The sequence below is a fragment of the Pelodiscus sinensis genome, chromosome 5 (assembly GCF_052426305.1).
Source record: "Pelodiscus sinensis isolate ZL-2025 chromosome 5, ASM5242630v1, whole genome shotgun sequence".
Lineage (NCBI taxonomy): Eukaryota > Metazoa > Chordata > Testudines > Trionychidae > Pelodiscus > Pelodiscus sinensis.
The window spans coordinates 104,676,642-104,698,206 of NC_143056.1; the positions used below are offsets into that span (position 1 = coordinate 104,676,642).

The 21,565-nt window shown below is 44.8% G+C and overlaps 1 protein-coding gene across 3 annotated transcripts in view; it reads left to right on the forward strand.

The window, feature by feature from the left end:
• The window catches only part of GALNT18 (polypeptide N-acetylgalactosaminyltransferase 18), a 699,281-nt gene that overhangs the window by 600,707 nt on the left and 77,009 nt on the right, over positions 1-21,565 (forward strand). For 2 of the 3 annotated variants that reach the window (XM_075927908.2, XM_075927910.2), the window contains one exon: positions 8,116-8,280. In XM_075927908.2, coding sequence (XP_075784023.1) covers positions 8,116-8,280 — 165 coding nt within the window. Of the gene's footprint in view, positions 1-8,115; positions 8,281-21,565 lie in introns of those variants that run through there. The other variant, XR_012903608.2, reaches the window with a different exon arrangement.

A 21,565-nucleotide genomic window follows, 5' to 3' on the forward strand; every position in this document is an offset into this window, starting at 1 on the left:
ACCTGGGGTTTGTGCTTGGTGATCTTGTGCTTGTCCCACTGGAGCAACATGCGGGCAGTTTGGAAGTACTGCACTGAGACACAACTTGAGGCCCATGAGCCTGGCACTGCTTCGGCTCCATGGTGTCAGTGCTGTGGCATCCACAAGGACAACCAGAGCACAAGAAAGTGCATGCCCACTGCATCCCGCGAGGGGGGAGGCAGTGGAGGAGTGGCTTGTGAGATGCAGCCCTAGAGAGGAGCCCCTGTAAGCACATGTCTGAACCAAGCAGCCAAGAAATCTCTAATATACTGGTGCCGTCCCCACAGTGCTTCCAGGATCTCTAAGTCTGAGGTAGTCCATTCAATGTGGTCTATTTAGACTAATTACGACTAATTTTGAGGCTTTTCTCTAGTGAGGACACACTAGTTCGAATTTGTTAAATCAGGAGTTCTGAAGTCAAATTTAGTAATTTTGAATAGTGTAGACATGGCCTTAGAGAAACAGCAGCTCTGCGTGTTAGAGTAATGAAAATCTAAACAAGCATATTCAGTTAAAATGGAGAATTTTTCTGAGGGAGGCATCTACTTGTATGCCAGCAACAGACTGAGACGTGTCCTCAGGAATTCAGTGCCACTTCGGTGCCCATTCATGTTTGTGACATTCTAGATCTTCAATTGGTGTAATTCAGAGTATGGTAACCTCAGCCAGCTCAGTGGTGTTATCCCAATGTATACCAATCTTGTCCTTCATCTTGATTTTTCTTATATAACATTGCTCACTTGACATTAGCCATGACATAGGACTCATAGGAAATGGAATGTCCTGGCACTGCTTAACTATGGATTAAATATTTAAAAGTGCCTCTGTCCAACTAGCAATGACCAAAAGTTAAAAAACAACAAATAGTCTGGTAGCACTTTATAGATTAATAAAACATGCAGATGGCATCATGAGCTTTTGTGGGCACAGCCCACTTCTTCAGATGACTGGAGTGTTGTAAGTCCAGATCTAAGAATAAATAAGGGTATGTCTACACTAGCCCCCTAGTTCGAACTAGGGAGGTTAATGTAGGCATTCAAGTTGCAAATGAAGCCAGGAATTTAAATATCCCGGGCTTCATTTGCATCTTCCCGGGCGCCGCTATTTAAATGTCCCTTAGTCCGAACTCCGTGCCCGCGGCTACATGCGGCACGGAGTAGGTAGTTTGAATTAGATCCTTGTTTCACGAGGCATAAAGGATCTACCGACGAAAGGTTCTGGGGTTGGCAGATCCCCATCTAGACTGCTGCACTGTGCTGACAATCAGCTGGTCGGCACAGCGTGGCGATCATTTTGACTTAAATGAAGCGGCAATTATTTAAATCACCACTTCATTTCCCTTTGCCGTCCTGCCTAATTTACATGGCTCCGTCAGCATGGTGTAGTTTAGACACACCCTTCATCTGCTAGCTGCAGATGACAATTGTGCATAGGTTCTTAAATCTCTAGATGCTTTGGGAAATTCTATACTGTGCCTTTATTATAAGCTAGAAACACTGTATGATAATATCATAGAACCATATGTGCCAAGAAATTGTTTCTCCTGAATTATGCACTTTTAATAAAAGTGTCTCAGTAGTTCATCTTGTGTCAAAGTGCATTGCATTGCTTATTGATGGTTGTGAAAAGAATCCACTTGAAGAAGAAAAGTGTATCCAGTGTAAGTGTTTTTATTTTGCTTTTATATTATGTGAGCAAATAAGAGCAACTGTTTTAAACTGTAACATTTCATTTTGTCTGCAATTTAATTTCGAACAAGCAGTAAAATAATAAATATCTAAAACCAAAATATAAGTTACTTGTAATTCAGTTGAGCCCTATCCTAAAGCCCGATCCAAAATGATCAGGTTTGCTCCCTGTCTCTTTCAAAGTGTTCTCTTAACCAATATTTCTGAAAGAAAATATCAGGCAAACAGATTTAAATTAATGGCTTTTATGTTTATTGGCCTTTGAAAATGGGTAATATAGGAATATTATCTTTTTCTGAATGCTTATGAAAGTGCAACCAGCATTTAGCTGCTAGAAGTTTTAAATCACAGAATGCTAGATAAGTGGAAGGAATTTGTTAGCAGTGCCAGTATTGATCTTGTGATGTATTTGTCTTCTTTCTGGGTACCCATCACTGTGGTGTATAAGTGCAGGTATTTTTCACATACATGTATTAAGAAAAACATCTTGGCTCAGGGCAAAATCCATAGCACAGAAAATCTGCCCAGTTTCTGTATCTCTCCATTAATAAAAAAAGCTGTACAGGCTGTGAGCAATTGGTTTTACACTGGAAAAGTTACACTAGTCAGATTATCTGGTAGTACTCTATGTGTTCAACATTCAAGCCAAAAGAAACTGGCATCTAGACAGCTAGCAGATCAGAATCAAAAAAAGCCAAACATAACTGGAATTTCTGTTGAACCTCAATCTATATATCTTGGATCTTACCACTTAATGATATCCACAAGCTGAAAGGTGCATCTGCTGGAGCTGGCCTGGAATTTTCCAACAATTTTTTTTGGTCAAAAATGCTAAGCTGTTGAAGCCGTACCTTTTTGCAGAAATATATTGGTTTCACTTCAAATTTCATCAAGAAGGCTTTTCAGATTCAGGATAGAATAATTCAATGATTAGGGTACTCACCTGAGATGTGGGAGATCTAGGCTCAGCTTCCAGCTCTGCCTAACTTTGGATCTGAACCTTGGCCGCCCACGTTCTATGTGAGTACCCTAACCCATAGCTTAATGCCTCTTGCTTTTTTGAAACCTCAGACTTTTTTTGTGAAATGGAATTCTTATTTTTATTGTCCAACCCAAATTTCTATAAGTTCCACTATAGCTCAGATCATATAGCTCAGATCACAAAGTTTAACAACTCTCATGAGCCCATTTGTTAAACTGGTCTACACCAGATTGGAAGGTTATTAGTTTATGGCGGGGGGAGGGGAATCTCTCTAAGGTTGAGAGTCAATATGTTGTTACCTCATTTTATTAAAAATACATCCATATACTTCTTGTTCACATGTATAGGAAGGGCATAGACTATAGGGCATACTTACAAGATGGGGGACTGTATCCTAGGAAGGAGTAACTAAAAAAGATTAGTGGGTTGCAGGAAATAAGTAACTGAACAAGAGTGATGCAGTGAGGCCCAGAGGGCTAACGCTATGAAATAGGGGTACAGAGGTTATTTTACCTCTGTATTTGGGAGTGGTACAGCCACTGTAGGAATACAGTGACCAGTCCTGGTGCCCACAATTCAAGAAGGATGCTGATAAATTGGAGAAAGTTCAACAAAGAATAATGAAAGTAATTAAAAGGTGGGGAACCATGCCGTATAGTGATAGATTCAGAAACATGCAATCTATTTAGCTTACCCAAGAGAAGTTTAAGGGGCAACTTGATCATAGTCTATAAATACTGACCCAGGGAACAGAGATTTGATAATAGGTTTTATTCTAGTCAAGAATGGTTTAACAAGATTGATTGAATGGTTGCAAACTGACCTAGCAATTGTAAAATAGTACGGATGCTTTCCTCCTCTTCTGTCTGTTACAAGTTTGGGGAATGGGCATTAGAGCCATAAAGAAATGCTGGACCATAAAAGGTTATATGGCTTTTTTAAAAGATATATCCTTTTTAAAGATTTTCACTATCCTGCCTCCATGTTTTATCAATGGATCCTTCAATCCTCTCTCTAGAAGTGTCTGACTACTATGTAATATCATCTATAATATTTGCATTGCTGGTCTGTCTGGGAAGCTTATGTGTATTGTTAGTCTAGTGCATCATGTTTAATTATAGCAATCTTCATTTTGCCCAATCTTAATGTCCTAATTTATGGAGTCTGTGTTTTTTGTAAACCCTTCAGCAGTACTTGTAATTTACATTATTCAGTTTCATTCACCTGATTCAGAAATTTGACTTAATCTGTTAAATCATTTCACTCTTCTTTTTTTCTGTGAAAATGAGACTGACCTTTTCAATCTTTATGGCAAAGATTCTTAATATCCGGAGACAACCTGGTTTGAGCTGACCTAGAACAGCTAATATTTCTCTTCAGTATCCTTGATATTGGGGATGGGTAGGGAAGGGAATCAAAACTCAATGGAGGGCCAAATCCATGTTTGGTGTAAATCCAAGTAACTTCATTGACTTCAAGGAACTATACTGGTTTGCATCAACTGAGAAGCTGACCAAAAAATACTAGGTGAGGGTAAGCACACAAACATTACCGCCTTCATTTGATCTGTATTTGATCCCTATGTTCATTCATCCCAATGTCTTGTCTGCCTTTTATACACTGGTATAATGTAGTCAAAGAATTTTCTACAATAAGCCCCAACTCCCTTCCCAGGTCTTTATAGTCTATGGCTGTTCAGTTTAATCTGTACTCTGTTCTTTTTGTAATTAATATTTGATTTGATTTTTTACAACAAAGTACACACTGTACATACAAAACAAGCTATCAATTAAATATAACAACAATAATAAATAGGTACCAGGATAAAGTACTTTCAGACCCTAGGAACAGGCAGGATTTCCAACCACCCAATCCAGCTCCTCGCTTTTTCTGAGGTTTACTTTTACTAATTAACACCAGTAAGACAACGGTGCATCTACACTGCACCATTTTCCGGAATAACAGGACTAGCATCCACACTGCAATTGCATTATTTCAAAAGAAAGTCAAAATAATGGATGGCTTTTTCCAACAGCGGTAAACCTCATTCCATGAGGAATAAAGCCTTTTCCGAAAAAGCTTTTTTCTGAAGTGTGTGTGTGTGTGTGGACGTGGAATAGGGAGTTTTGTCAAAAAAAAAAAAGAGGCCTCCAGGAAGTCCCACAGGTACCCTGCTGGCCACTCCATCCACACTCATAACAACTCTATAGTTCCTGTTCCCCTGAAACTCTTAAAGCTGCAGACACAGGGGACAGGACACCATGTCTCAGCCACAAGCTCATCCCAGGAGCATGCAGAGGACTCCAAGGAGTGTGCCAGGGGCCGCAAAATGTCTGCGCTATCCTGGTCTGGGGCAGAGATCCTGGCCCTCCTGAAGGTGTGGGGTGACCAGGAGACCTTCCAGGATCTCAGTTCCAGACAGCATAACACCAATATATATGCCAAGAACCTGGCCACAAAGGGCCACACTAAGAATTTGCAGCAGATTTGTAGTATTATTATTTGTAGCCCCTATTATGATGACCTGCACCACATGTTGGGGGGTGGTACAGCCCCTTCCCTACCCCTCATGGTGGACTTAGGGCTGGAAACACCTGTCATCACCTTCCGGGGGGTCCCATCCCAGGAAGAGGAGGAGGAAATGGCGAGCACTGTGACCATGCTCACTTTGGAGCCGGTACTCCATGGCCTGGCTGTGTCTCCAGGGCCGGAGACAGATCATCAGGTGAGTGCTCTTTAGTTTTCTTACACACAGGTGGGGGAAGTGGGCACTGAGGGGCTGTGGTGTGATCATCACTCGGCCTTCTTGGCCTGGCTTTCACACTGCAGTCCATGCACGTGGAAGCATGGCCAGCACCATTCTGCGTGACACAGCCCCAAGAGGCAGCCCCGGAGCACCCCCAGGCTCCTACTCCTCCTCTCGGGAGACCAGACACTCTTCTGACCCCCCGCGGGGTGGTGGGAGAAACACTCTCCCACCAGGAGCCACTACTGGAAGAAGGCTGTGGACATGGAGACACATGCACACACACGTTTTGGAGTGTCACACATGGCCATGCCTGCATGCTCGAGGCACCACCCACTCCCGGGGCAGCACTGCCAGGTGCAGGTGTGTGTGAAGCCCCGATGGAAGCCCAGGCTGCTTGAGGCCCCTCTCCCAGCCATGGGATCCCAGTATGGCTGAACACTTCCCATGCCTGCTTGTCTGTGGGATGTGTGTGGAGGGGGGAGGGGAGGAAGCATGATCCCCTGGGGACCTATGGGCCCTGTAAGGCAGGGTCCACTGTCCAGGCCACACATGGCCTTGCTCCCAGGACATTACTGTCCTCTGATCCAAGAACTGTTGCTGTCACCTCACAGAGGAGGGCAAGGCCTCAGGGACAGTGTCTTCAGGGATGATTGACCACTTCTCTTTATTCTCTCCAGCCAGACCAGCCATTACTGTGAAGTGACCGACACCACCTGAGCCAGCCGCCCGAACCCGGGGGAGCCACAGGTGTCAGAGGGTCCATCAGGACCTCATGAGGGAGCACGTCTCCATCCCCCGGGACATGCAGCAAACGCTGGCCTTGAAGGTCCTGAACAATGCACAGTGGCGGGCCCAGATGTGGACTGAGCTGCTGCAGCAGGGGCACAACATGTGCACGACCATCTGGGAGCTCTTGACCCTACCCAGCACCAGTCCCTGCCCTAGTCCTTGTCCCTGCTCCTGCCCCCGTCCCATGCCTCACTCTGCTCCAATCCCCCTCCTGCTTATCCCCCTAGCCTCACTGGACCCCCTCCCCCAGGTCACAGAAGTCCCTGCACATGAGGCAGAGGAAGCACCGAAGTCATGCGCCACTCTCAGCCCCAGCTCTCAGCCTCTCTTCCCCACTCCATGATTCTCAGCCTCCCCCTCCCCATTTCCAGGATCTCAGCCCTCCTTCTCCCCAGTTATTTCTATCTGTTTATCAAAACGGATTTTTTTTGTGTCTGTGGGGAAGGAGAGGGGAAGGGGAAGGGAGGGGTTGCTGTGGGAAAGGCAGAGAGGGGCAAGGCACAGGCCCCTAGTTGGTACGCCCTGGGGAGAGGTACTGGGGTTCTTGAGTGAAGCTCTCCCTCAGGGCCTCCGGTATGTGCACCCCCACCAGACAGGCTGCTCGAAGGCTCATCCTTCCTGGCCGGCCTCTGCACCCCAACCCAGAAAGAAGGCCTCCTTCTTCTCCATGATGTTGTGGAGCACACAACAAGCAGATATCACCTGGGGGATGTTCTGCTTGCCTACGTCCAGGGCAAGTCAGGAGGCACCTGACCCTCACCTTCAAGTGGCCAAAGGCACATTCAGCCTGCATGCAGGCCCTGCCCAGGTAACCACTGAAGTGGTCTTTGCTTTGGTCCAGGTGGCTGGTGTAGGGCTTCATCAGCCATGGCATGAGAGGGTAGGTTCATGATGCACAGTGGCATTTCCACATCCCCGAAACTGATGTTGCACTTGGGGAAGAAAGTGCCAGCCTCCAGCTTGTGGTAGAGGCTGGAGTTGTGGAAGATGTGGGTGTTGTGCACTTTCTCCGACCAGTTGATGAAAATGTCCATAAACTGGCTATGGTAGTTGACCAGGGCCTGCAGGACCATAGAAAAGTATCCCTTCTGGTTGATGTATGGTGCAGTCCAGTGGTTGGGGGCCCAGATGGGGATGTGGGTGCCGTCAATAGCCCCCACACAGTTGGGGAATCCCAGAGTAGCAAATCCAGCAATGATGGGGTCCATGTTGTGCAGGCAGATGACCCTGCACAGCAGGATGATGTTAATCACCCTCACTACCTGCAGAAGGAGACAAACAAAGCAGCAAAACAGAGAATTGAACAAGTTGTTGCATGAGTTACCTGACAACCATTTAACATGTACATTGTATTTTGGGGAACTGCCTGAATGCGCTCTTTTTCATTTGCCGGCACCAAGCTTCATTTTTTATTTATTGTCTGTCACATAAAAATCTAGATCACTTTGAACTCAGTTGTATTATTCCTCTTCCATTCCACTTTCCCTCCTCCCAAATCCTACATCTTGGTATTACCCTCAAATTAAATATTCTAATAAAAAATGGCTGTTTCTAAACTAACCCTGGAAAATTAACCCTGCTGTAAAATTTATCACTTATAGAACTTGCTGTTTCTGAGCCCAAATCTGCATGACCAGAAAAGCCAGGAAAAAAAAGTCATCAGCAAATGTTTTGTAATACTCACGTAGCCCCTCTTCACCTGGTACCTGACAAACTACGTTTCCAAATATTACACAGCTTCCTGCATATGAAATAATGAATGAGCCTACAAGGGGCGAGGTGATAGTTCAGTTCCAGTCAATGTATTAACTTTAACCATTTTTAGCTTTGGACAGACATAGCTCTATCTTCAGGTCATGAATCTTGTTTTGTGCTTTCTCTTGCAGAATGTTTATTATACAAGTAATCAGCAGATCCATGTGGGTGTTCTGAGTCCCACTATTGATGATGATGACAACAGATGCCTGGTAGATGTGAACAGCAGGCCCAGGCTCATTGAATGCAATTATGCCAAAGCCAAGCGGATGAAGCTTTACTGGCAATTTACTCAGGTAATTTTTCCTCAAAACACATTTCAGAACAGTTCAAAGGGGATCAGCTTTGTTTCTGTACCTGAATCATGAATAGTGTGTGTTCCATCAACACTGACGGGGGGGGTGTACTTGGATTCTGTATAGGAAACCGCCAGGGTATGACCCCCACACATACAACCATTTTTGTAAGTGTGGGAGGATCCCAGACCCCCTGACTTACATCCTCAGCCTGCATTTAAGACAGCGCACAGGACCTATCATAAATGAGGGTTCGAGTTATGATGCCCTTGACTTGCAACACTTCCCCGGGAACCAATCACATCACAAGTTGGGGGCTGCCTGTACAGAGTGATGGGGTCCATACTAATACTGATCCTAATATCTGATAACTCAGGCAATTATGAGGTTCTTGGGTGATATTCTTCAAAATGTATTGGTGTGTGCCCATGAATGGGTGTGCCGGTCAATCTTGTGAAACACAGCTAGCAATACTCCCCTGGCAGGAACAAAAGTAATAGCTGGATATCAAATTCCACATGTTGGTGGTGTGCCCTTCTTGAGAAGCCTAGCAAATTTGAAGGATCCCCTTTCCAAAATCCAGGGGTGTGACAGCTTCCATGGGCCCCGGACAAGGTGCGAAGGAGCACCAGCTCTGAGTCCTGGAAGGGGCAAGGCCTCAGGCAAACTGGGTGGGGCTGGGCATGCAGCCCTCAGGCCCACTCAAAGTGCTACACTGCCCCTCTCACCCCCTCCCCCCACAGGCCTTCAGAGCCACATGGAGCAGTGGTGGCTGGAAGCTCCAGACTCCTTTGTATTGCCAGTCCTTAGGGTAACTGCCCTCTCGGCCCCCAGCTATTGGCTGGTCTGCCAATAGGAGCTGGAGAATGTGGGCTATGAAGCAGTGTTCTGCAGCAGCTTTGTTTGTCCCTGTGCTGAAGAGATTTTGAGGGCCCTTTCTCATCAAGGATCTTCTGCAGAGAACTACCCTCTGAAAAAATGGCTTGCTGAGGCTTTCCACAGGGTTCAGTTCTGGCCCTCAGAACCTACAGTGTAATTTACCCATGTACCAGGCTGTGTTTCTGCTAATTTTTCCCACTCCTGAGTGAAATGAATTTTCTTATGTGCACCAATAAGGAGGTGGGGCCAAGAGGTTCTGAATGTGGGAGGGAGCTTCGGCTTGGGGCGGAGGGTGGAGGTGCAGGAGTGTGAGGGATGGGGATGTGATCTCTGTGGTGGGGCTAGGCTGAGGAGTTTGGGATAAAGAAGTGGGGAGCACCTCTCCCCATCATGGCAGCTATGGGGCTGCAAGATTGTGCCTTTCCCCAATTCTGGCAGAGCGGGGGGAGGGCCACACCAGCTGTAGCAGATCCTGGCTTGGGCTAGACTAGACGCAGTCTCTGTGTATAGTTTCATTAATTTGTATTTGTTAGTGTTGAAATTTGGTCTGTCTGTTACTTCTCTCTGTTGACTTTAGACTTAACTGTCCTGCAACTTTGCTACTTTGCTGTTTACCCCCTTTTCTAGTTCATTAATGAATATGTTGAACAGCAAGATCCAATTACAGATCCTGGAAGGATCCTGCTATTTATTTCTCTTCATTTTGAAAAAATGGTGGTTTACTTTTTTTGCTTTTAACCATTTGCTGATCCATGAGAGGATTTTCCCTCTTATCTCATAGCTATTTAGTTTCTTTAAGTGTCTTTCATGATGGACCTGGTCAAAGGCTTTCTGAAACTAAGAATACTTTATCACTGAATCATAGAAAATTAAGCTTGGAAGAGGCCTCAGGAAGGCATCTAGTCCAACCTCCTGCCCAGAGCTGGACCAACCCCAATTAAATCATCCCAGCCAGCACTTTGTCAAGTCGGGCCTTAAAAACCTCTAGAGTTGGAGATTCCACCCCTCCCTAGGGAACTCATTCCAGTGCTTCACCTCCCTCCTAGAGAAATAGTTTTTCCTAATATCCAGGCTAGACTTCCTGTGGTGGGACGCTAGCCCCGAACCTTTCTGTCCTGAGGCCTGGTCCTTTAAATGCAGGCCCCGTGGCCTACTCCTTCAAATGCAGGCCCTGTGGCCAAGTCCTTCAAATGCAGGCCCAGTGGCCTAGTCCTTTATGAGATCCCCTCTTTGTCAGGGATCTGGGAGGAAGGATTAGGGGGGCCCGGGCCCTCCCTCTCCACCGGGCCCCAATTCAGGGCCTTATCAGTGGTGGGTGGTTCTCACCACTGGCTCAGCGGGGAGTTCTCCCCGAAATGCACCGAGCCTGCCGGGGCATTTCCTGCTCCCTGTCCTGGGTTGCTTCCTACCCCACCCACCTGGCCAATAGCGGTCCCACCTGTAGATGTTGGCCTGGAGGCAGCCACGGTGTTAGCAGGTGTGGCGTCGGGGTCAGCAGTGGCTGGTGCAGTGACGGCATCTAGGGGGGCTGTATGGCATAGCCAACGTTGTGGCTGGGCTCAGCCTGGGGCTAGTAGCGGCGCGGGCAGCTGGTCCAGCGTCTCTTGCTCTGGCTGCCGTGGCCATGGCTCCGGTGCTCGGGCAGTAGCTTCTTCCCCTCCGGAGGTCCCTCACAACTAAACAGTTCTGTAGCCTTTTATACCTGGGCTGCACTGGGAGCATGCCCAGCAGGGCTGCGGGGGAGGAGTGTATTCTACCCAATAGACATGTTCCCCTTCCCTTTGTCTAGTGCGGGGTTGGCAAGCCCCATCACACACCTTCCCCCTTAAGAGAGTCCTCCCTGTTAGTTTCTCCTCCCCCACCTTGGAACCTATGTGGGAAAAGAAGTCCACATTTCCATGGGCTTTCCCTGGCCTATGTGCCACTTGAAATGAATATGGCTGTAATGACAAATACCAATGCATAATATGGGCATTGGTATCTTTCATTGTTTGCAGCCATCTTAGTGGGGCATGATCAGTCACTATCAGAAAGGAGCCACCTAGCAAATAATACCTCAGGACCTCCATGGTCCACTTCACTGCCAGCACCTCCCTCTCTATGGTGGAATACTTGGTTTCTCGAGGGTACAGCTTGTGGCTAAGGTACAGAATAGGGTGTTCAGCTTCATCTACCTCTTGGGATAACATGGCTCTGAGGCCTACCTTGGAGGCATCCGTATGTAGGATGAATTGGAAAAATCTGTCTGGGCTAATACCGGTCCCCGAGTTAGTTGGTCTCGTAAGGTCTGGAACACCCTCTTACACTCTATTGAGTATTCCACCCACCATGGGTGTTGGTTTTTGGTCAGGTCTGTCAGGGAAGCTATGGTGGAAAAGTTAAGAATGAAGTGTCTGTAATATCCCACCAGCCCCAGGAATTGTCTCACCTGCTGCTTTGTGGTGGGGGTGGGGTATTCGTGGAGGGCCTGTACTTTATCAATCATGGGTTTCACCCGTCCCTTCCCCACTGTATATCCTAAGTACCTCCTTTTTCCCCAAGTGACATTTGGTCAGATTTGCTGTCAATCTGGCCTCCCCTAGGGCCCCTTGTACCTTTCCTGGCCCAGTACCTTTTCTAAGTGGGTTAGATGATCCTCCCATCCTTCACTATACACAATAATGTCATCAATGTATGCGGCTTCATACTCTTCGTGAGGTGCCAAGACCTGATTCATAAGTTGCTGAAATGTGGCGACAGCCCCATGTAGTCCGAAAGGCATCATCATGAATTGATATACACCGAAAGGGGTCAGGAATGCTGTTTTCACATTGGCTGTCGGTGTCAACGGGATCTGCCAGTATCCCTTTGTGAGATCCAGTGTCGAAATGTACTTGGCCCTCCCTAGGTGTTCCAGTAACACTTCTACCCAGGGCATGGAGTACGCATCGAATTGGGAGATGGCGTTCACTTTGCGGAAGTCTACACAAAACCTCACTGAGCCATTAGGCTTGGGGACCAGCACAATGGGGCTCCTCCATTCACTTCTGGATTCCTCCACTAACCCTAGGGCCAGCATTTCTTTCAGCTTCTTGCGTACCGTATCACATTTTCCGGGGCAGGAGTTGATGATTATCCCGTACTTTCTGCCCTGGTAATGTGGCAATGTGATGACTGATCAAGGGGGTTCTCCCAGGTTTGTCTGACAATACATGGGGGAACTGTGTGACAAGGTCCCTCTTCTAGGTCTTGCCTGAGATCCACCTGGGGGCGTTCTGCCGAGGCTCCAACTAGCGGCCCCAACTCTTCCTCAGGTGGGAATGGGGTGATCCTCACTGCCTCCTTCTCCTTCCAGGCCTCTAGGAGGTTCACATGGTATATTTGTAAGTCCTTCTACCGTCCTGGCAACCGCACCTCATAGTCCACCAAACCCACCTTCAGCACAATCTCAAACGGCTCTTACCATTTTGCTAGTAACTTGGACTCAGAGGAGGACAACAAGAGCAACACCCAATCCCCAGGTTAAAAGGTCCACACCTTCACTTTCTGGTTCTAGTGTTGCACCTGGGCTTCCTGCGCCTTCAATAAGTTCTCCCTAGCTAGCCGGCCCAATTCTTCTAGTCACTCACTAAGTTGTAGGGTGTAGTGGATGGACCCCTGGGCATATCTTTCTTGCCCCTCTCAAGTATCTCTCACTAGGTCCAAAATGCCCCCGCAGTCAGTGCCCATTTAATACTTCAAAAGGGGAGAACCCAGTGGAGGCTTGGGGAATCTCCTGTACCGCGAAGAGAAGAGCTGGTAGCCACTTATCCCACTGCCGTGGGTCATCCTCAATGAATTTGTGCAGCATCGACTTCAGTGTTCTGTTGAACCGCTCCACTAGTCCGTCTGTCTGTACACGGACATTCTCAGGAATCGAATACTCAATAGCTGACACAATTCCGTTATCAGTTTCGATGTTACATTAGTTCCCTGGTCTGTTAGGATCGTTTTGGGGAAGCCCACCCTGGCAAATACTTTTAAGAGATCCTCGGTGATGGCCCAGGCAGTTGTGACCCGTAGGGGAATCACTTCTGGATAATGGGTGGCGTAGTCCATGATGACTAAAATGTATTTACTCCCATTGGCACTCCATTCCAGAGGCCCTACCAGGTCCAGCCCTACCTATTCAAAAGGTGTCCCCATGACTAGTAGTGGGACCAACAGGGCTTGGGGCACCCCACTCAGATTAGCACGTTGGCATTCAGGGCATGACTCACAATAGTATCGCATGGCGTGGTGTATCCCCGGACAAAGAACCATTGGGCTAGTCTGTATAACGTCTTTTCCTGGCCCAGATGCCCTGCCCAGGATACATTGTGGGCCAACCGCAACACAGCTGGCCGAAAACGCTGAGGTACGAGTAGCTGGCAAATCTCGGCCCGGGTTTGATGGGGTATAATAACAGATTTGATGTTACTGATTAACACCTATCTGTATGGTTCTTGTTCCAAATGACTTGACCCTTTGGTACCCAAGAATCCATTACTTCTGCTCCAAAAAACCTGAGTTCTGTGCTGTAAATATTCCAGAGAGTCCAATATAAATTCCCACAACCTAACTTCCACTGAAGAGAAATGGAAGCCCCTTTTTGTTTCTTTATGATAAATTAAAAGGCAAAGGGAATAATTGAAGGCATGCTGTTTAGAATGGATTGGTTTGTTAATATCCAGAATGATTAAAGAGTTGTTGTTTCTGCACACATAATGTGATGCAAAGTAGGTTTCGCATGCTGTAAGCTACAAGAAAACTAATGAGAGTAATCAAGGATTTCCAAAATGAATTGATTCATTGTATTCTAGCTGCTCACATTTAATCTGGTAAAATGAGTACACTCTCTGAACACATTGGAAGCTGTCTTTAAAAATCTAAAAAGCATCATTGATTTTTTTATTACATTTTGAAAGCTCCTGCCTTTTTTTTCTTTTCTTTTACACAGTGATTACGACTCCTGCGCATACACAGGACTGTAGGCGTTGATGTTCATGTAGCTTTTGTAAACCTGGAGCTGTTCAAATATTAATGTATTTTTAAATGTATTTTTTTGGTTCCCACCCATATGATTTCACAGCTCCTCCTGTTGCATGAGTGTATGCTCACCCTTCTGGAGATTCTGAAACATGGAATGATCTCCAGAGGGAACTCTGATAAAACAGGTCATAAAAAGAGGGGGGGGGTAGAAGAATTGCCTCAAAGGAAATAGGTTTTGCAAACTTATAATAGGCCAATAGTCTCAGAGAGGTAACCATTTTAGTCTGTAACTAAAAAAACTTAAAAAAACAACAATGGTCCTGTAGCACCTTAGAAACTAGCCAAAAATATATATAGACTGTATCACCAGCTTTCATGGGTACAACCCACTTCTTTTTATAAGACAGAGTGAACTGTATTTCCCCAAACTGTCACTTGTCCTGATTTCAGGCCTGTCTTTGAATTGAAATGAGGAAACTTTATATATAACTACCTGTAAAACACATCTTACATTCTCAGAGGCAAAACACTCATCCATAGTACTGCAAGGACCGCAAAATGCATCTTCAGTCCTACTGCTTCCTTCTAAGATTCTGTGAAAATCAATAGGATCATGTGGGTAAAACTGAAACTTTTTGAAAAATGTGCCAGTTAGATTGTATTCCCCATTTTCTCCATGTGAAGGTAATGGGGTGATTTAATTGTATTAGTTTAATGATGGGAAACATTTAAATATTACAGCAAAATTAAAAGGTCAGTTTCATACTCAGCAAACAGTGGAATCATTCTAGGACTATTCACATGCCTATTGTTAAAAATGTATTCATGTACTTTGCAGGATCAAGGTCTATGTATAGAAATCAAACTTAACTTCCTATCTATTTAATTTACATTTTATTTATCTAACTTTTATCACATGCAAACTCCTCACCCAACACATCCAAACACAAGAACATAAGAAGTGCAGAGTAAATCAATCAAAGCAGCAGTGTTTCTTCTTACCACACATCATTTGATTTCCAATTATGGAACTAATATGGCTTAAAACTCCCTGTTGCACTTTTCCTGTAGACAGAAATCTTGCTATCAGTTGCATCAGCATTCCATCAAAGGCCTGCTCAAACAGATGGCCTTTGTAATATGCCTGAAAGATCAACTAATTTGGGCTCTTTCAGCCCTGAGGGGTGGATCATTACAAAGGAAAGGAGCCTTATTGGAAAATTTTCTGCAAGCACCCTCTTTCCTTTTATAACGAGGGGAGTGGAATGGAAAACCTGTCTTATGAAAGGAGACTTAAGGAGCTTGGCTTGTTTACCTTAACCAAAAGAAGGCTGAGGGGGGACATGATTGCACTCTTTAAATGTATTAGAGGGATAAATACCAGGGAGGGAGAGGAATTATTTAAGCTTAATACTAATGTGGACACAAGAACAAATGGATATAAGCTGGCTAGTAGGAAGTTTAGGCTTGAGATTAGACGTAGGTTTCTAACCATTAGAGAAGTGAAGTTCTGGAACGGCCTTCCACGGGAAGTTGTGGGGGCAAACGATTTATCTGGTTTCAAGATTAAACTAGATGAGTTTATGAAGGGGATGGTTTGATGAGATAACATGATCTTGGTAACTAATTGACCATTGATTATCAGTGGGAAATAGGTCAATGGAGGGATGATAGGAGTTACTATAGAGAACTTTCTGGGTGTCTGGCTGGTGAGTCTTGCCCACATGCTCAGGGTTTAGCTGATCGCCATATTTGGGGTTGGTGTCAGCCGACGGTCAGGGCAGTGAGTCCCTTATGACCGGCTGAAGTTCTTTTAAATTGTGCTTGGTTCTGTTACAGCAACTGAAGGAGTCAGGTTAAAGCTTAAACAGTTACTATTTATTGTTACAGGGTAAACTTAGTTGTTAAACGCTACTACTGTGTTACAGATAACACAGACACTACAAAGGACAGGACAGAAATTACACTAATAAGTTACTTACAGGTACCATGAAACCCTTTGGTTCTCTGAGCTCTTATTAAATGCATGCAAAATAGACACATAGCAGGTATATATTCTCACCCCTGCATTCCAGACTTGGCGTGGCCAGCGTCTTTCTCTCAATCCCTCGGGAAGAAGTAGGGCGAGGTTGGGCGTCCCACAGACCTCGGGAGACAATCAATACCTGCCAGCAGGTATAGATGATTGGAGCTCAAATGGGGTGGGCTTCTGAACCTCTTTTATACCCTTTGGGTCATGTAGGCTTCTTCCTGGTTTCAAGTGGCCAATTAGGAAAAATGGCTTTGAATGCCAAGTTTCCCACGAAGGGTGCAAAGCATAATTTACACCTGGGAAAATGCAGACAATGGGCACCTCTGGTATGTGATGGGCGAAGATTCCTCTCTGGGACAGTGCAGGCGTGTCAATTACTGGTACTAGCCATCAGGGCGACGGGAGGTCCCAGGTCATCAGCTAGCCCATTTACTGTCTGGTTTCTGTTTATGGTAGAGTCAGGGACAGGTAGCACACCTGCATTCCCAGGGCATCAAAGGCTGACTGCCTTTCTCTTGCTCTCGGGGGAGGGGGGGGGAAACAAGATGGGGTTTGTGGAAAAACAAGATGGGGTTTGTGTCTGGCTACATTCCACCCCCTTGACACGCCTCACTATGTCCCAGAACGCAAGATGGCGGTGATGCCAGCACCCTTTGCCCTCCTTGGAGGAAGCTAAAATTGCCCTATCAGCAGGGTCTGATCAGATAATTTGGATCAAGGGATTGATTAGGATCACTTCCCAACGCCATATACCAGATTTGTGCAGAGGAGGTAGCAGTGTACACAAAATGCCTAACAATACATAGAAACATGCAGCAAGCAATTACAACAAGTAAAATGGTTAATATAGTATTTACAATAGAGTGAAGGAAGGGAGTTAACAAAAGTCCTAGGTGTTGGGCTAGACAATCTAGCCATGAGGCTTTACATTTTTAGTTACAGCATGTCTTATCCCATACCGTTTGTTGCCACTTCCCTTGCCTCCCTCCTTAACCTCCCCCCAGAGTTATTTAGAGGATTGCGGTAGTCGCTGTCATCGAACCATACCGGTCCCCATCGGAAGATGTCACTCTTGTTTTACCAGTTATTTGGGCTGAGAGGGACAAACTCGATTCCCAGTCCAGTAGAGGAGTCAAGTAAGGTGTTCTGGTACAGCAGTAGCAGTTGGGATGAGGAAGAAGACCATGGCGAGTTGGAGTACCATGTCTTATTTCAATAGTCTGTAACTAACAACAGTGGTTGCAAGCACAACAGCAAGCGGTATATATATATACAAAAAGTTCATGGTGGTGTCCCGGATCCACACCAGCATTGGGAGGGATCCATCCAACTAGAGCACTGTTCAGGGCTATTGCCTCAGTTTCCTGTAAGAAAACATAAGGTTTGCCGGTCTTGGATACAATCCAAGCCTCAGTAATGGTTATTGGTGTTAGCCCAGCATCTGCAGTGGTTCAGACTCCTTTTCCCTTATAGGAGTGCAGTACATAGGTTTGTGTTCCCAAACTGGGGTGTTGGGACAAGGGCTATTAAGTGGTTTAGTCCCATGATTGTAGACAACCTGCTGTCCATCGGGTTGGGTAAGCAAAACCAATTCTGGAAACAATTTTTACTCCAGTTAAAACATACTCCCACCCTTGCTTACTGGTGTGCGGTGGACCAATATAATTTACTTGCCAGGTTGCCCATAATATTTTTCCATCTCTTAGCCTGGCAAATCATTGCCTTTCTGTTATGTTTCCTGAGTTCAGCACATAGGGTGCAAACTTGTACCAGATCTCTGGCTTGTTTGTGGGTGATAGGCCACCCCCTGGCATGTGCCTGCCGCACCAGCTCATCGCTTTCTGTGTGTCCCAAGATTTCATGTAGCCAAATGTACAGGCGTTCCCAATCCACCTGGGCAGCAAAAATTTGTACTGCTGCATCTGCTAGGTTATTTAGCTATGCAGCTAGAGTATTATTCTTTTGGACACATGACTTATACTTAAGGCATGTGGGGTTGCATGCTGGTATATCCATTTCCAATATTCCAAACTTCAAACAGGCTTTCCTTCTATTTCCCAGTTAGTTATCCACTGGGTGGCTCCAGCCCCATATAACACAGGAGTTAGTGTAAGTCTGCTGAGACAGCAGCAGCCTTCTCTGTCCACTTTCCTTTGAAATAACTAGGCAGCCTGTATTCACATATAATGTTGAATTTAAAAGCAAGCCAAAGTGTTATCAACTCAGCCTTGAAAGAGACAGTTAAGTTTCAAAGCTTGAGTTTTTAAACTAATAAGTTGGTTTCTAGAAAGTTAAATGTCCTTAAGAGTTGAATGCCCAACAGAAGCACTAACCAATTTGTGCCTTGTTTGTTTGCAATTTTAAGCAAGAGGACATTATCCAAAACAAAATAAAACTAGTTAATTTGAAACCCACAAAATGGAGTTACAATATATAGAGCTCATTCCTTTATGCAGTTAACCAATTAAGTTTCAGTAGAATCCCTAATTTTCCTTTGCAGATTTAACAAAAGTGTCCATAGACAAAATGTTTACATTTGATTTTCTTTGCATAGATGGTTTGCACAGTGCTTAAGGAAGAGGCTGCAAAGAAACAAGGTGTCATTTTTAAAACAAGATTTCCCTTCACATATTACAACCATCACTTAATTCCTTCCACACTCCCACGGAGTCTACATTTTATCTTCACATTCCCTCAAATCACTTGCTTTGTTCTTTCAAAGAAAATGTTTCTCATTCCTAGTAACTTTCCAATGTCTGCTCTACTTTCCTTATTCCTTCAACTCTGCCCATAGGGCTCCAAACCTTTTGCCTTCCCCTTTTTTTACATGCTTTTTCCTTCTTATGGTCCATCCTAATTCCTGCTAAATGACTTTTCCCAATGACACAGGTTTGTCTACTATTAATTTGGTAAGGAGGGGTGAGCTTGTTTACTAAGCCTCATACCTCCTGGTCCTTTTCTTAAACATATTCCTGAGGGAGGAAAAACAAAAAAAAAAATCTGAGTTGCTTTAACTCTCAGCACCCATCCTTAAGGGAATCTAGCTCATCTGGGTACTGAGGGACATGCATTTCTACCTCTCCACTTCTGCAGTAGAGGCTTTTACATTTTTGCAGTTTCATATTTGTATTCTTATTCAGTCAATTTTGAAGAACACCTCATTACAGGTTTTCCATAGAAGACAAAAGCTGCAGCTGTTTCCCTCTCCATTGGAGTTGAGGGTTTACATATCCACAAGTAGTTAGCCAATTTGTCTTGTAGGTCTGAAATTGTATGGATAGCAATTAACACTTGATCAGACCAAGGGCTATGCCCGAACCTTTGCAAGATTTTGTTCAAAAGAGGTAACATCTTTTACAAATGCCAATTGTCTCAGTCTTCTCTCTGCCTTCTCAAAAGACTGCTTACATTTAAACCTTTTCTAGTATACCCAACCTCCTATTGGGACTAAAACAGCAATACCAATACCTCCTTTTTCTTTCTTTCTGGAGGGTTACAATTTGAACTTTCTGATCTCAGCTAGTTTGCTAATCAAACTTAGCTATTACCTGCAAAGCTTCTTTGTGCTGCCAGCTAGGGCATTTGCACCACAAAGGAAATCACAACCTGGTGTGGCTCCTGGAGCTTTCACAGCATTTTAGTCTGTTTGCAGTTTTTACTCATTCTATAGTTTACAGGAAAATGTGCAATCTTTGTTTACAACACTACTTAGCCACATTAAACTTGGCATATAGTGTAACTCTTTCTTTATGCTTACAGTTTTCCTGTACCTTCATTAAATAACTTGGACTTAAATGGTCTTACTGAAAATAAACCAAACCAATTTGTTTTAAACCTACAAACAAACAAGATTACTGGACCTTAAAACTTCATTTATTTACTATATATATATATACACACACAGAGATACACATACATTCTCTCTGAACCTTTCTTACACTATTTCTACATAGCTGTACAACAATTACATTCCCTTTTTATTCAATGGGGTAGTTCAGTTCCAATAGAACCCCCTCCCTTTAGAGTTCTTTTAGCAGTCTCTCTAATCAAATGTACAGGTTTGAGTCAAATTTGCCTGGGTTACTTACAGACATTTCTTTGGAAAAAGGGCCCATTTTCCCTTCAGAATGACTGTAAAGAAACCACACACAGTTTTCTATCTACACCATTTTAGCATTTGCACAACTGCTCAATTCTCTCCATTCTCTGCAGAGTTTAAATTCTCTGTGTTTTTCTTTTCTTAAAACACTTTCTTATCTCTAAAATAAAAACTGGCCTTGTTTCAGATATTACTCTTGTAAGTATGTTTTAAGGGTTTAGATTCCCAGTACTTACTGCCTTTTTCTCAGTTCTACCACAAGGCTTTCAATCTTATCTGTTACCTGCCTGCTTGTCTGAGCCTGATCCTGTTTTCCATTTCTGCCTGCTTGTCTGGGCCTGATCCTGTTTTCCTTGCTAAATGGAAAGTGGCTCCTTTCCACAGACTCAGGCTTTGTCCCATTCTTTAGCTTGCAGGCAGTTCTATACTTACAGAACTGTACCCACAACTCCTCAGGATTTCCCCAATCCTCTTCTAACATTTCTCTATCCAATTTTGGGTTGCCCCAACTTCCCTGGGCAAACCCTTTCTCTATACCACTAAAATCCATGTCTATCATGACAGGCTTCATGTTGCTGTATGTGAACCAGTAGCACAATCCTGCTGACTACGCCAATTCTGTCAGCCGACGGTCAGGGCAGTGAGTCCCTTATGACCGGCTGAAGTTCTTTTAAATTGTGCTTGGTTCTGTTACAGCAACTGAAGGAGTCAGGTTAAAGCTTAAACAGTTACTATTTATTGTTACAGGGTAAACTTAGTTGTTAAATGCTACTACTGTGTTACAGATAACACAGACACTACAAAGGACAGGACAGAAATTACACTAATAAGTTACTTACAGGTACCATGAAACCCTTTGGTTCTCTGAGCTCTTATTAAATGCATGCAAAATAGACACATAGCAGGTATATATTCTCACCCCTGCGTTCCAGACTTGGCGTGGCCAGCGTCTTTCTCTCAATCCCTCGGGAAGAAGTAGGGCGAGGTTGGGCGTCCCACAGACCTCGGGAGACAATCAATACCTGCCAGCAGGTATAGATGATTGGAGCTCAAATGGGGTGGGCTTCTGAACCTCTTTTATACCCCTTGGGTCATGTAGGCTTCTTCCTGGTTTCAAGTGGCCAATTAGGAAAAATGGCTTTGAATGCCAAGTTTCCCACGAAGGGTGCAAAGCATAATTTACACCTGGGAAAATGCAGACAATGGGCACCTCTGGTATGTGATGGGCGAAGATTCCTCTCTGGGACAGTGCAGGCGTGTCAATTACTGGTACTAGCCATCAGGGC